This window comes from Schistocerca serialis, chromosome 4 (assembly GCF_023864345.2).
Source record: "Schistocerca serialis cubense isolate TAMUIC-IGC-003099 chromosome 4, iqSchSeri2.2, whole genome shotgun sequence".
Taxonomy (NCBI): Eukaryota; Metazoa; Arthropoda; class Insecta; order Orthoptera; family Acrididae; genus Schistocerca; species Schistocerca serialis.
The window spans coordinates 413,110,647-413,127,251 of record NC_064641.1 but is presented as its reverse complement, the minus strand read 5'-3'; the positions used below and the strand labels follow the sequence as shown (position 1 = coordinate 413,127,251).

Here is a 16,605-nt window from a genome sequence, read left to right as displayed (position 1 = left end):
CATAAGACATTCTATATTTCTAACATTTTCACTAGCAACCTGCATAACCTAAATGGTGATTCAGAAGTACTAGCTTTGCAACAACATTCACAATGGGATACTATTACAACTAAACATGTTCCACAATGAGGGATGCACATGAATGAAAATATTACCAGTCATAAAAAGAGCAATAGTTTCTCTAAACTTTAGTGCAACATACGGATATGTAAAGCTAGAAGGATTTTGTAACAACTTATTCACTCACAAGCTGCAACATATTAGTGAAAAAAATAAATCTAGCAACACATCTCTGATTGGATTTTTGACTGACTTGGGGGAAATAGGTAAATGAAGTAATTCATTAGAGGTGATCAGTGACCTTCATCCAATGACCCTGCTTTTCCAGCTATCAGGGATTGTCTTCATAATGAGTAAATCAACATCATTGATTTCATTAAGGACCTCAAACTCTACACATGATTTGCAAATGAAAATGCTGTTACTAGTTCTCTTATTCTCCAACATATAATTCCATCTCGCACTGCTCACTGTGGCATAACAGTAGTTCCCTGTCACCCCCCCCCCCCCCCACTCCCTCCCCCACTCCCTCCCCCCCCCTCTCTCTCTCTCTCTCTCTCTCTCTCTCTCTCTCTCTCTCTCTCTCTCTCTCTCTTTCGCATCAGTTCCTTGTGGTCCGTCACAAATCCTGTCATGCCAAACTCTTTATTTCATGGCACTTGTAACCTGTGTACTCAATTATTCATTAGCAGTATTCCAAACTCTGTCTTACCCTACAGCTTTTATCTGCTACAGCTCCTTCTTAAGAACTGGGACTGATCTCAATTTTACCACTAGTACTCACTGCGTGAAATATGAATGATTAAACTTACCGAACATTAATTCCTTGATCCTTCCCATACTCATCTATGTAGGTGTAGTTCTCCAAGCTTCGCAGATCGTAAATGTGTTCCCGTGCAGAAGTAACCACCCGTTCTGACCCATTACGAACCAAGTAGTTTAATAGGAGGAGTGACTGCAGAAAAAATAATGCGTGTGATTACATGGATGATGAGTAAGAGCTGCAGTAAATTACGAACTATTTTCAAAGTAGTTATGGTGTAAACATGAAAACTTTCACTGCTTATGGCACTATCACTATGTGTAATTAGACAAAATGCAGATACAAAAAGCTTTAATATCCTTGGATGAAAACAATATGTATTCCACACATACAGAGATTCATGCAAACATGATTTGATATGACCATACTTACTACAGCATGCAGTAGTACCCTGGAAAATCATCCTAGCAGTAGTTACTGACATGTGACATATTTCAGAATTTTTCAGCTACTTTTCTTTTCAGACTGAAGTAAACCAAACTCACTCCATTCAAACCCCCCCCCCCCCCCAGTCCGTGGACCGGTTGCTTCATCTCTCCATCCTGGTCTACGCTGTGCAAGAGTCTTCATTTCTGCACCACTACTGCAAAGGACAGCCATTTGAACTTGCTTCGTGTAAACAAGTGGCAGCCCATCTACAATCTTTAATTCTCACACTGCTTGGTAATGACCATACTGATGACTCCTTTCTTTTAGTCAAATTGTGCCCGTTTTCCTCCCAGTTCAATTTAGTAACTATTTATCAGTTATATGATCTGTCCATTGTATCTCTCATTATCTGAACTGTTTACCATTGATGTTACACTTCTGTAAAAGGCTGCATTACAGAAAAATACCCTCAGAAAAGGCTTCCTAACATTTCAGTTTGTATGTAAAATTAAAAAGTATCACTTTTCAGAAATCCATTTCTTGCTATTGCCATTCTGCATTTTAAATCCTCTATAATTCAGCCATTGCCACTTATTTTGGCACCCAAATTGCAAAACTCAACTACTTTCAGTGTCCTAATCTAATTTCCTCATCACCACTCAATTTAATTCAACCACCTTTGGTTTACTTATGTTCATGTTTGTCTTATAAGCTTTTTCAAGACCCCATCCATTCCAGGAAACTGTTCTTTCAAGTGCTTTGCTGCCTCTGAAAGAATTTCAATGTCATTAGCAAACCTCATAGTTTTTATTTCTCCTCTCTGAACTTTGATTCCTTCTCCAGATTTTTCTTTGGTTTCCTTTACTGCTTGCTAAATGTACAGATTGAATAACATTGAGGATAGGCTACACCCTGTCTCAATCCCTTCTCAACCATTGGTTCTCTTTAAGACCCTCAACTTCTTTCAGCTGTTTGGTTTCTGCACAAGTTGCAGACAGCCTTTTGCTCCCTGTATTCTACTTACATCTACACCTACACTCTACAAACCACTGAGAAGTGCTTGGCAGAGGCTACATCTAATTGTACCAGTTATTAGGGTTTCTTTCTGTTCCATTCTCATGTGGAGTGTGGAAACTATGATTGACTGAATGCCTCTGTGCATGCTGTAATTATTCTAATCTTATCCTCACGATCCCTGTGTGAACAATACATTGGAGGTAGTAGTAGATTCCTAGAGTCATCATTTAAAGCCAGTTATTGAAACTTCATTAATAGACTTTCTCGGGATAGCTTATGTCTGTCTTCAAGAGTCTGCCAGTTCTAGAACTGATCACATGAGGCTACCATCTGTTTTACCCATGACTGAGCCTATGTGATCACTTCATTTCATATCCCTACAAAGTGTTACAACCACGTATTTGTATGGGTCGACCTATTCCAACAGTGACTCACCGCTATTATAGTCTTAGGATACTGTGTTTTTTAATTTTGTGAAGAGTACACAATTTTACATTTTTGAACATTTAAAGCAAGTTGCCAATCTTTGTACCACTTTGGAATCTTATCATGATCTGACTGAATATTTATGCAGCTTCTTGCACATGGTACTTCATTATAGACAACTGTATCATCTGCTAAAAGCGGTATTTTACTATTAATATTGTCTTCAAGATCATTAATATACAACATGGACAGCACGCGTCCCAATATACTTTGCTGGGGCACACCCACAGTTACTTCTACATCTGACAGTAACTCTCCAGTCAAGATAACATGCTGCATCCTCCCTACCAAAAAGTCCTCATTTCACTTGATACACCATTTGCTCATATTTTTTGTAACATTCACAGATGTGGTACTGAATCAAATGCTTTTCGGAAATCAAGAAATACTGCATCTACCTGCCTGCCTTGATCTGAAGCTTCCAGTATGTCATGTAAGAAAAGTGTGAATTGGGTTCACATGATTCATGTTTTCAGAATCCATCTAGTAAGCACGGAGGAGGTCATTCTGTTTGAAATAACTCACTATTTTTGAGCTCAGAACATGTTTTAAGGTTCTACAACAAACTGATGTCAAGGATATTGGATGGCGTTTTGCGGATTCCTGCTAGTTTCAGAATTTCAAAGACCACATTTCAGTCAACACTGTCAAAAGCTTTCAGTAAGTCTACAAATGCTATAAACATATGTTTGCCTTTCCTTAACCTACCTTCTAAGGTCAGTATTGCCTGTGTTCCACCATTTCTCCAGAAGCCTTACAATTTCTCCAAACTTGGGTTTTACTAGTTTTTCCCTTCTTATGTAAATAACAGGTTTCAGTATTTTCCAATCATGACTTAATGAAATTACATTCACACAGGCAGCATCTGTCATATTTGGAATTGGAATTATTGCGTTATTCTTGAAGTCTGAGGGTACTTTGGCTGTCTCATGTCTTGCACAGCAGGTGGAATAGTTTTGTCATGGCTTACTTCCCAAGGATCTCATTAATTCTTAGGGAATGTCTTCTACTCCAATGGCTTTGTTTCTACTCTCTTTCTTCTCCTTTTTACAATATTGACCAAGTAAGGTCACTGGACTCGCATCTGAGAGAATGCCAGCTGAAATCCTTATCCAACCATCCAGTTTTAAGTTTTCTGTGATTTCAGTAAGTCACTGATGGCAAATGTTGGGAGAGTTCCCTCGAAAGAGTGTTGTGAATTTTCTCTGCCATTCTTCCTTCTGCCTAGCTTGTGCTCCATTTATTATGACCTCGTTGTCAACGGGACGTTAAACACTACTCTTCATTCCTTTCTGTAACATTGTCTTCAACTCTATTTCTTTGTGTAGTCCTTCAATATATTCCTTCCACCTTTCAGCATTTCCATCCTGATTAATATGGCTTCCCATCTGAGCTCTTGATATTCATACAGGCGCTTCTCTTTTCTCTGAAGGACTATTTGATTTTTCCACAGGTGGCACTATCTTTCTCATAATCATGCACGCTTCTACAGTTTTGCGTCACTCCTGTAGTCATTTTTTCTTTGTCATTTTTCACTTAGTCCATCTTCATTCTCAGAACCTGCATTCACTTTCGCCTCTTTCATTTGCTGTATTTTTATGTTTTCTCCATTTTAAAATAAATTCTGCATCTCATGTTGTCCAAGGATTTATATTGGGTCTTGTCTTTTTGTTTCTTTGCTGCCTTCACTTTTTTCATCTCTAAAAGATACCCATTTGCCTGCTATTGCAAGCCTTTCCCCTGTTTCTCTCATTCACAGTCTAATGCTCACTTTGAAATTTCCCATAACGTCTACTTCTATCAACTATCTACATTGTTAATATTTGTCCTGAAATTGTTCATTTTTAGTCTACATTTTATGTTTAACAAATGAAAACAAAGTCACTTGGTAAGTAAGATCAAACTATAGCTTGATAGGTATTCAAAGAAACAGTTCAATGCAGTGTATCATTGGTTTTGCAGATAATTCTGCATGTCACCTGACAGTTTTATCTCAAAAGGTGTCATAGAAGCAAACAAACTTTCAGCACAACAGCAATAATTACTTAATCAAAGACGTGAATTAACTCTTGCTGAAAATGCCCAAATTATGCTTTTTTTCACACAGCATTACTTTTGGGTAAGGAGGGTTGTTCTACAAAAATTCTTTTGTAATCCTTTTGGACCAAAGAATCATTCTTTGAGAAAGGGCTTATCAGTCATTACTTTGAAAACAGCTGACCACTTGAGAGCTATGACAAAGAGCAATGTTAAACATTACCAGAAAATGTGTCCAAAACAATTTACAGTAAAAAAATCTACAACAACAGAAGTCTGATTCATCACAGTCAGAAGATGATGTACAAAGAGTAGACCAATCTGAATCACTCAACACAAGCCTAACTACTCTGAAGTTTCGATGGGTGTCAATGATGGATGCCAGAGGTTATACAGAAAGAAATATAATTGAAACTAAAGAAGCAATTTCTCATAACATTCTGCTGCTGGGAGCTTTGAACCAAATGATTTTAAAGCACCTAGCACAAGTAAGGCATGTCCTGTATGCTTAGATCATAAGCTGCTGATTTGAAAGCTGAAAGGAAACTGAAAATTGTCAAAGGAGTCAACAAAAAACTGCAGCTTGACTTTATCATCTCAGAGTTGGCCTATGAAAGAAACAACATGAGCTGGGTGCCTCAGAAAGAATGGTAAAAAGTTGTCAGATGACATACAGAACTATCTTCAAAACCAGTACTCCTCGTGTTACCTTGAATGTCCATCAAGCAACAATTTGGTCTTATTTCTACTTTACTTTTTTTCATCTGTTAAATGTAAAAATGCTGGATATTCACCTGAAAAGAATTGTATGTCCGTAACTTGTGAAAGGCGTTGACATGTATTCCAAAAAAACAGCAATAATCAACCGTTAATGAACAGATAAATATATATATTTTAGGAGAACAAGGACAACTGGTACAGATTTAACAGGTTTTAAAGTCTACACATTCTTCAGTCATAAGAGCAGTCAAATCATGTCTTTGAACTTCTTTATTATCTTTGAACTAGATTGTATCAAAAATTAAACAAACTTTTCCTGGTCAAATAAAATGAGCCCTTTTCAATGGTGCAAAGAAAAATTAAATCTGTGGTGACCCTTCTTAGATGTAGCCTTTCTAAAACGAAAAAAACAATAATGATTATGCTCTGAATTGACTTTAATCTTGGATAACTCATTAATTATACGAGTACTCGAGATTCCACTTGCACAGCCTTACGACATGATGGTTGGTTGCAAACAAGAAAAAGAAAATCGGCATTAGAAAGACATACTATCATGAGACACACACAGCCAAAACACTATCCATGTTTGTCAGTACTAAATTTATGCACTACTTTGAGAGCAAATTGTGATTAACCTGCTGTACACTGATCACTTGTTCAGCAAATAGGCCATTGTACCTGGAATGTAGAGTAGAATCTCTATGTTTCATCATGGGAGCCACTCTTCTCATGAGCAACAGTAAAGCAAAGTTGGTGATTTATTAATATATGTCGCAATTTCGAAAACTGTCCCTTTAGAAATGCTTGACTACTACTTATCAAGCTGTAATTTGCTATGGGTTCATGTAAGACATACATAAATGCCCCATAAAAATTTCAAAAGAATTGAATCAGGTTGAGTGGGGAACTTTAGGCCACTTGACATGAAGTGAGCCATCTCCAAGAAATTGCAATGCTTTAATTATAAAAAATTAATTTTGTGTCTTTCATTTCTATTATATCATTAAGTAATCTATAGTACTTTGTCTGAAAGGATATCAGTTAACAACATAACCTACAATCTAAGTGGGAAAGTACCTGTGTGATAAACATTATTATATATTGTTTTGAAACTTTTGAATCAGGCATGGAAAGTCTTGCTTTGTTCTGTTGTCTAAAAATGGATGTTGTACCTGCAATTAATTTTGTGATTTACTGATGACTTTTGATTACTATAATAAAGGTTTTACTTTAATTTGCCTATGAAACTCCCAAATTGTGAGGTTTTTGATGATAACAGCAATTTAATTATAGCAGCAAAAGAAAATGCACAGTACTGGCATGGCTATCCTGTTGCATGAACAAAGGTTCCTTTTAAGGCTTCATTTACAACTCAATACTAAATTGCTGCTTTATGTCAGACGCAAAGATGCTACAATCTGTGACAGCATTGATGGCCTATGAGCCAAGGATGCACAGTAGACAGCTGTGCAGCTAGCCAATCAGCACTCAGTTGGTTTCCGCGTCCTGTAATGTGTGAACTTCAGTAATATTTGAGCATTCTATGGTGTTTTACACACTCGAAACTATGACTGACTTATTTCTGTTATATTCTGTGTGTTCTGTGAGTTTTCTTACAAAGGCTGAAATGCCTCTAAAGCACCAATTGTTTCTATTTGTAAAGTGTACTCACTCTTCAAATGTGAGGCAGATTTGGGTAAGCTGGTCTGTGAGGTTTCCAAGGTGCAGGAACGTAATGTAGTGGTCTGTAGCAACACTGGTGTAAGAACGATCTGAAATGTTGTGCAAGAAGCTAAGCTGCCTCGGCAAGAAACTGGAAACGTAGAATATCAGTCTCCAGAGAAGAAACTCAGCATGCCAAAGTGGGTAGCAGGAATTGACAACTTCAATCAAGATACCCTATGTCGGAAAGTTTTCAAATTTTCTTATGAAACAAGTGAGTTCTGCACGGCAGCAAAACTGCTCATTGTTATGTGAACTTTAATTCCTACTCCATATTTTTCTTTTCCTTTACTGCTTGTTCAGTGTAAATATTGAACAACACTGAGGAAAGGCCACAAGCCTGCCTCACTCCCTTTTCAAGAACTGCCTCCCTTTCATGCTGTCGACTCATAACTGCCGTCTGGTTTCTCTACAAGTTGTAAATAGCTTTATGCTCCCTGAATGTTACCCAAGCAACCTTCAGAATTTCAAAGAGAGTATTACATTCAACACTGTCAAAACCTTTCCCCAAGTCTACAAATGCTGTAAATGTAGGTTGACCTTTTCTTAACATATCTTCTAAGATAAGTTGTAGGGTCAGTATTGCCTCACTTGTTCCTACATTTCTACAGAGGTCAGCTTCTACTTGTTTTTCCAGTCTTCTATACAGAATCTGTGTTAGTATTTTGCAATCACTAATTATAAAACTGATAGTTCAGTAATTTTCACACCTGTCAGCAACTGATTTCTTTGGAATTGGAATTAGTACATTCTTCTCGCATTCTAAGGGTTGTTTGCTTGTCTGTGACATCTCACACACTAGATGGAAGAGTTTTGTCATGGCTGGCTTTCACAAGGCTATCAGTAGTTCTGATGGAATATCGTCTACCCCTCCAGGACACGGTTTTGACACAGATTTTTCAGAGCTTTATCAAATTTTTCTGCAGTGTCATATCTACCATTTCATCTTCCTCTACATCCACTTCCCTTACTATAACATTGCTTTCAAGTTCATCTCCCTAGTATAGAACCTCTATATACTCCTTCCACCTTTTAGCTTTCCCTTCTTTGCTGACAACTGGTTTACCATCTGTGCTCTTGATATTCATACCGCTGCCTCTCCTTTCCCCAAAGGCCTCTGACTTTCCTGCAGGCGGAATCAGTTTTTGCCCTAGTGAAATATGTTCCTAAATCCTGACATCTGTCCTCTAGTCATTACCACTTAACAATTCTGCACTTCCTGTAAATCTTGTTTTTGTTAAACATTTGTATTCCCTTTGCTGCATTTTTAAACTTCCTACTTTCATCAATTAAATTCAATATATCTTGTGTTATCCAAGAATTTCCACTACCTATTTGATCCTCTGCTCCCTTCACTATTTCATCTCTTAAAGCTACTGCATTCTTTTCTCCTGTTCTTGTCAACTGTTGCCTAACGTTCCCTCTGAAACTCTCAAGATCTGGTTCTTTCAACTTATCCAGTTCCCATCTCCTTAATTTCCTACCTTTTTCCAATTTCTTCAGGTTTAATATTCAGTTCATAACCAATAAATTGTGGTCAGAGTCCACAACTGCCCCTGGAGATGTCTTACAATTTAAAATCTGGTTCCTAAACCTCTGTCTGACCATTGTATAGACAATCTGAAACCTTTTTGTGTCTCCATATGTATTCCAGGTATACAACCTTCTTTCACAATTCTCAAACCAAGCATTAACAAAGATTAACTTATGCTCTGTACAAATTTCTATCAGGCGGCTTCCCCTTTCACTCCCTTCCCCCACTTCATATTCACCTACAATTTTTTGTTCTCTTGCTTTTCCTGCTTTTGAACTCCAGTCCCCAACTACAAAGAAATTTTAACCCTATTTAACTATTCAAATAATTTCTTTTCTCTCATCATTCATTTCCTCAATCTCTTCATCATCTGCAGAGCTAGCTGACATGTAAACTTGTACTACTGTGGCAGGTGCAGGCTTCATGTCTATATTAGCAACAATAATGCATTCACTACGCTGTACATAGTAGCTTACCTGCACTGCTATTTCCTTATCCATTACTAAACGCATTCCTGCATTACCCCTATCTGATCTTGTATTTATAACCCTGTACTCACCTGACCAGAAGTGGTGTTCCTCCTGCCACCAAACTGCACCAATTCCCCTATCCATTTTCCTTTTTTTAAATTTTTTAACTACCTGCCTGATTAAGGGATTATTCCACACTCTCAACTACAGAATGCCTTCTTATTTCTCCTGATGACGACATCCTCCCGAGTACTCCCAGCCCGGAGATCCAAATGGGGGACAATTGCACCTTCAGAATATTTTACCCAAGAGGACATCATCATCATCATTTAACCTTACAGTAGAGTTGCATGTTCTCAGGAAAAAGTACGGCTGTAGTTTCCCCTTTCTTTCACCCACTTGCAATATCAGCACAGAAAGATGGTTTTGGTTGATGTTACAAGGCCAGATCAGTCAATTAACCAATCATCCTGGTTGTTTCCCCTGCAACTACTAAAATGGCTGTTGCCCCTCTTCGGGAAGCACACATTTGTCTGACCTCTTAACAGATAGCCCTTCTGAATATTACTAATAATAGTCAGGTACACTACGATGTAAATTGTTTATATTTTACATCATTCACGATCAGCCCATTTCAGCATATTGGCATTGTCAGGCGCTCTGTAAATACATAATTAAATGATGGTCTTAATATAAAGGTCTTTTAACTATGATCTGAAAAGCTATAATACATCATTAGGTGTTTTACCTTGCATGTAACAATGTTGCTGTCATGTCCTGTCTTTAGAAGAATTATTACTCTCTCTCCTAGGTGTAAACTGGAGATGTACCCTATGTGACGAAAAGTATCTGGACACTCCCAAAAACATACGTTTTGCATATTAGGTGCATTGTGCTGCCACCTACTGCCGCGTACTCCATATCAGTGACCTCAGTAGTCATTAGACATTGTGAGATAGCAGCATGGGGCGCGCCACGGAACTCACGGACTTTGAACAGGGTCAGGTGATAGGGTGTCACTTGTATCATAGATATGTACGCTACATTTCCACACTCCTAAACATCCCTAGGTCTACTGTTTCCAATGTGATAGTAAAGTGGAAATGTGAAGGGACACGTGTAGCATGAAAGCGTACAGGTCGACCTCGTCTGTTGACTGACAGAAACCGCCAACAGATGAAGAGGGTCACAATATATAATAGGCAGACATTTATCTAGACCATCACACAGGAATTCCAAACTGCATCACAATCTACTGCAAGTACTACGTCAGTTAGGCGAAATGTGAGAAAACTTGGATTTCATGGTCGAGCGGCTGCTCAAAAACATTGTGTGGAGTGATGAATCACAGTATATAATGTGGCGATCTGATGGCAAGGTGTGGATATGGCAAATGCCCGGTGAACGTCATCTGCCAGTGTGTGTAGTGCCAACAGCAAAATTCGGAAGCAGTGGTGTTGTGGTGTGGTCGTGTTTTTCATGGAGGGGACTTCCACCACTTGTTGTTTTGCATGGCACCGTCACAGCACAGGCCTACAGTGATGTTTTAAGCACCTTCTTGCTTCCCACTGCTGAAGAGAAATTCGGGGACGGCAATTGCATCTTTCAACACTATCGAGCACCTGTTCATAATGCACGGCCTGTGGCGGAGTGGTTACATGACAATAACATCCCTGTAATGGACTGGCTTGCACAGAGTCCTGACCTGAATCCTATAGAACACCTTTGGGATGTTCTAAAATGCCAACTCCGCGGCAGGCCTCACCGAACCACATCGATACCCCTCCCTAGTGCAGAACTCTGAAGAATGAGCTGCCATTCCCCAAGAAACCTTCCAACACCTGATTGAACATAAGCCTGCGAGAGAGGAAACTGTCATCAAGACTAAGGGTGGGCCAACACTATATTGAATTCCAGAATTACCGATGGAGTGTACCACGAACTTTAAAGTCATTTTCAGCCAGGTGTCCGGATACTTTTGATCACATAGTGTGTGTGCATCCATGGCCAATTTCATTTTTCACATTTTGATGATTTTTACTTAGTTTCCATGTATGATACTTTTCTGACAGCTTGGATGGCTGTGGATCAGCGATATTATATGTTTACATAGTTAGCATTATAAATAAGTAAATATTCGGTAATTCTTCAGGTAGCTGTATGCACACATCTATTTCCACAAAGATGTTCATTTCTGTGTAATAAGGAGGATTTCCAGTACTTTGTTTACAGGTTTTACGTTGTGTTTTTCTGTTTGTAAATGTTGAAAAAGTATGGATGGGTTGTTTTCACTTTTCATTCCGGCCTACGTCAACATCAAGATTTCAGTAGAACCAATATTGGTACCTCACATCAGACAATATGGAGCAAAATTATGGAGCCAACAAGAAATTAACTGTAATCTATCTTATAAGGAACACATGAAACAAGATATGTATGTGGCTCACCAAAAATTAAGTAACAATATTACTCCATCAATTTTTGGCACCATGTCACATTTCATAAATATCTGCACCCAGATCAGATAACCACCAGCACCCAGATCAGATCCACACACAAAAGTGAAATCAAATGCCTCTTGGAAAAACAATACCCCACTGCCAAAACTAACAACATAATTTCACCTTTCAATTTTCATAGAAAATCCATCCACATGACTGAAATTACTTTCAATTATCAAGAAGAAAAATTACTGGATAAAGAATTACAGCATACTATCTAACCTAGATTCCACAATACTGTACAAGAACAACTAGTAGTATCTGCAAAAATATCACTAGACTTAGCAAACTTACCCATAAAACAGTAGAATGAAATTACTATCAAAATAGCATATGCAACAGAAAGAGCACTCAAAATCAATAAAAGCTCTAATGGCTACTCAGATAACAAAGCACTATGCCAAATTAATGAATAACAATGCCCTAGCAACAAAAATGACTACATACAAAAAGTTAACAATTTCTTTGGTAGCAATGGTATCACACAAATCAAACCCCACAAACAAATTTGCAGCCCAAACCAAGAAAACCATGAAAGCATGTCTTACAACACTTACAGAATATGAAAAAAGGACATGTATACCCATGAACCCCAGAACACCAAAGCTCCGTGGACACCCGAAGACACACAAACAATTCGTTCCTATATGATCTGTAGAAGAAAATGTTAACAGTCCCACATACTACATAAGCAAGAAATTAAACAACCCCCTTACATGTACAACAAAGAATGTACAGTAAGGAATCCTAGAACATTAACTAAAAAATCAAAGATGTACAAATACCCCCAAATGCAAAATTTGTATCTTTCGACACGAACATTCCAATGGTTGATTAGTTGGATTAAAAGAGGGGGGAAGGGACCAAACTATGCAGTCATCAGTCCCATTTTCTGAATAAAACAATGCCCCAAGTGTGAGAATAAAACAAACGAGACTGACAACACAAAACAGAATGAAAGGAAAAAACATAAGAACAATGAACGGCAATGAACGTGTAAATGGACAAAAGGGGGACATGAAAAGCATAGAAACGCAAGAAACAAAGCAGATGACCATGGCTGGCTGACCATGAGAATAAAAGGGATAAGCCAGCCACTCTGCAACACATTAAAACCTCCACCCTAAAAGCACTAGGGTGGAGGACACAGAGAGACAAAGGACATGCGCTAAAACTTAGCTCAAATGATAAAACCCACCCTCATTAATAAAATGTAAAACTAAATCAGCCAATGAGGCGTTGTCAGATAAAATTAGTGGCAATGAGTCCGGTAACCTAAGAATCCGTCACTGGGTAGTCGAAGTGGGACGGTGCACCAGAAGATGGACCGCTGTCAACCGGCCGACTCACCAACACTGAGGTGGGTCTCCACGGTGCAGGAGGTAACTGTGGGTCGTCCAAGTGTGGCCAATGCAAAGCTGGCAGAGGACAACTGATTCCCTGTGAGAGGCCCGCATGGAAGACTTCCACACATTCTTAGTCTCCTTAATGACACGCAGCCGAAAAACCCCGTGGCGTAAGTCAGAACACAGGTCAGGTTCAGAGCTGCCCATCTTCTGAAGCAGTTTCCGCGTAGTCTGTTTGGCCAGCCAGTCGGCAAGTTCGTTGCCTGGGATTTCGACGTGACCTGAGGTCCAGACAAATGCCACTGAACGGCTGGACCGTTCAAGGGCACAGATGGACTCATGGATGTCACTACCAAAGGATGGCGAGGGTAGCTTGTAGGCTGCTCAAAGAGTCAGTACACAGGAGAAACAACTCAGCGGACGTGCTCATGAGCTCGAAATATGACTGCCAGTTCTGCAGTGAAAACACTGCAGCCATATGGCAAGGAGTGCTGTTCTATATGTCCTCCATGAACATAGGCAAAGCCAATGTGACCATCGACATTGAGCTACCAGTGTAAACCACTTCATGATCCCGGTACATGTCGAGAATCTAGAGGAAGTTACAACGGAGAGTAGCAGAGTTAACTGAGTGCTTAGGGCCATGTGAAAGGTCCAGGCGAAGCCGCGACCTAGGTGTACACCATGGAGATGTACGTGAATAGTAAAGGGAAGGACTCCAGTTCAGACAGAAGGGATCACACGCAAACCCCAAGCATTAACCCTGAACTTGGCCGCCGGGGAGACAAGCTGCCACAGATGGGAAAAGGAGACGGTAATTCAAATGCGCAGGAGAACTACAAATGTGTGCAACGTAACTGGCAAGCAGTTGTGCATGCCTAACCTTCAATGGAGGGACTCTGCCTCCACCAGGACACTGGTCACCAGACTCGTTCTAAAAGAACCTGTCACTAGGCAAAGGCCACAGTGGTGCACTGTGTCCAGTAAACGCTATGCCGAGGGCGCCGCCGAACCATAAACCACTCTTCCCATAGTCAAGGCGGGATTGAACAAGGGCTCTGTAGAGCTGCAGCAGTGTGGAGCGATCTACACCCCAGCTGGTGTTGCTCAGGCAACGAAGGGTATTGAGGTGCTGCTAGCATTTCCGCTTAAGCTGACAAAGGTGAGGTAGCCAATTTTTTTTTTTTTTTTTTGTTTTAGGGCGCAAAACTTCTATGGTCATTAGCGCCCAGCCCGTGACGTAGGAAACAGGAAAAAAACGAAATTTAAAATCAGCAGCAAGGGGAACAAAGTCATAAAATTTGAGAAACTAAAGGCAGAAGGAATGCTTAAAAATCCACTATAGAAAGGGGTTGGTTGTCCCCAAAAAAAAAAAATCAAATGACTGACGTCATTTCACTGTCACTAATAAACTGTAGAACGCGGTCAGCTGAGCGCGTGTCATCTGCTAAAATCAACGATAGATCAGGCGATAGCTGTAGACGGGAGCGTAACGGATTAAAATAGGGGCATTCAATTAAAAGGTGTCTGACCGTCCACAGCTGAGAGCAGTGGGGACAGAGTGGGGGAGGATCACCGCTTAAAAGATGTCGATGGCTAAAAAGACAGTGCCCTATCCGGAGTCTAGCTAAAATTACCTCCTCCCGACGACGCGTTCGGGAGGAAGAGGTCCAAGCACAAGGAAGGGCTTTCACTTCCCACAATTTATTGTGGGGAAGTGTTGACCAATGCGCATGCCATAAATGAGCAACTTGGCGACATAAACCGCTACGTAGATCGGTAAACGGAAGAGACTGAATAGCTGGCCGAGGAAGAGAGACTGCAGCCTTGGCCGCTATATCGGCCGCCTCATTCCCACAGATACCAGCGTGTCCCGGGAGCCAGAGGAACGCCACTGAGACGCCCCCCAAGTGGAGCAAGCGCAGACAGTCCTGAATCCGGTGGACCAGAGGGTGCACAGGGTAAAGAGCTTGGAGACTTAGGAGAGAGCTGAGAGAATCTGAGCAGATTACGTACTGTATCCGCTGATGGTGGCGGATGTAGTGGACAGCCTGGAGAACAGCGTAAAGCTCCACAGTATAAACCGAACACTGGTCGGGAAGCCGAAAGTGATTGGGGTGTCGCCAACAATATAGGCACTCCCTACACCTAACGATGTTTTCGAGCCGTCGGTGTAAATAAATGTGGCTTCCGTCATTTGTGCACATAGAGCAGCGAATGCCCGACGGTAAACAAGTGTAGGGGTACCATCCTTGGGAAATTGACATAAGTCTCTGAGCAAGTCGATCCGGGGACGGAGCCAAGGCGGTGCTGTACCCCAAGTTGTCAAGAAGGTTTTAGGAAAGCGGAAGGAGAGAGAATGGAGCAGTTGACGGAAGCGGACTCCCGGGGGTAGTAGGGAGGAGGAGCAGTCTGCATACCCGACATCAAAGGAGGTGTCGAAAAAAAGGTCATGGGCTGGATTAGCAGGCATGGAAGACAGATGGCTAGCATAACGACTCAGAAGGACTGCCCGCCGATTGGACAGCGGAGGTTCAGCAATCTCAGCATAAAGGCTTTCCACAGGGCTGGTGTAAAAAGCTCCAGACACTAAACGTAATCCACGGTGGTGGATAGAGTCGAGATGCCGAAGAATAGACGGCCGAGCAGAGGAGTAGACTATGCTTCCATAATCCAATTTCGAGCGCACTAAGGCGCGATAGAGGCGGAGAAGGACCACTCGGTCCGCTCCCCAGGAGGTACCATTCAGGACATGGAGGGTGTTAAGGGAACGCAGACAGCGAGCCGAAAGATAGGAAACGTGGGAGGACCAGCACAGTTTTCTGTCAAACATAAGACCCAAGAATTTAGCGACGTCGGAAAACGGAAGGTTGACAGGACCTAGATGTAAGGAGGGCGGAAGAAACTCCTTACGTTGCCAAAAATTAACACAAACGGTCTTACTGGGTGAGAAACGGAAGCCGGTTTCGATGCTCCACGAGTGGAGGCGATCGAGACATCCTTGAAGACGTCTTTCAAGCAGGCTGGTCCGTTGAGAGCTGTAGAAGATCGCAAAATCGTCCACAAAGAGGGAGCCCGAGACATCAGGAAGGAGACAATCCATAATTGGATTAATGGCGATGGCAAACAGTACAACACTCAGCACGGAGCCCTGGGGTACCCCGTTTTCTTGGGAGAAAGTACGGGAGAGAGTAGTGTTCACCCGCACCCTAAATGTGCGCTCTGCCATAAATTCGCGAAGAAAAAGGGGCAGCCGGCCTCGAAAGCCCCAAGAGAACAGTGTGCGGAGGATGCCTGTCCTCCAACAGGTATCGTATGCTCTCTCCAGATCAAAAAATATTGCTACCGTTTGGTGTTTCCGGAGAAAATTGTTCATGATGTAAGTGGAGAGAGCAACAAGATGGTCAACTGCAGAACGATGCTTTCGGAATCCGCATTGGGCAGGTGTTAAAAGACTGCGGGATTCCAGCCACCAAGCTAAACGGTAATTCACCATACGCTCTAAAACCTTACAGAC

The 16,605-nt window shown here is 41.0% G+C and overlaps 1 protein-coding gene across 2 annotated transcripts in view; it reads right to left on the bottom strand.

The window, feature by feature from the left end:
• Positions 1 to 16,605, bottom strand: part of LOC126474967 (clathrin interactor 1) — a 199,796-nt gene that overhangs the window by 160,953 nt on the left and 22,238 nt on the right. For both annotated transcript variants that reach the window (XM_050102492.1, XM_050102493.1), the window contains exon 4: positions 873 to 1,015. In XM_050102492.1, coding sequence (XP_049958449.1) covers positions 873 to 1,015 — 143 coding nt within the window. The remainder of the gene's footprint in view (positions 1 to 872; positions 1,016 to 16,605) is intronic.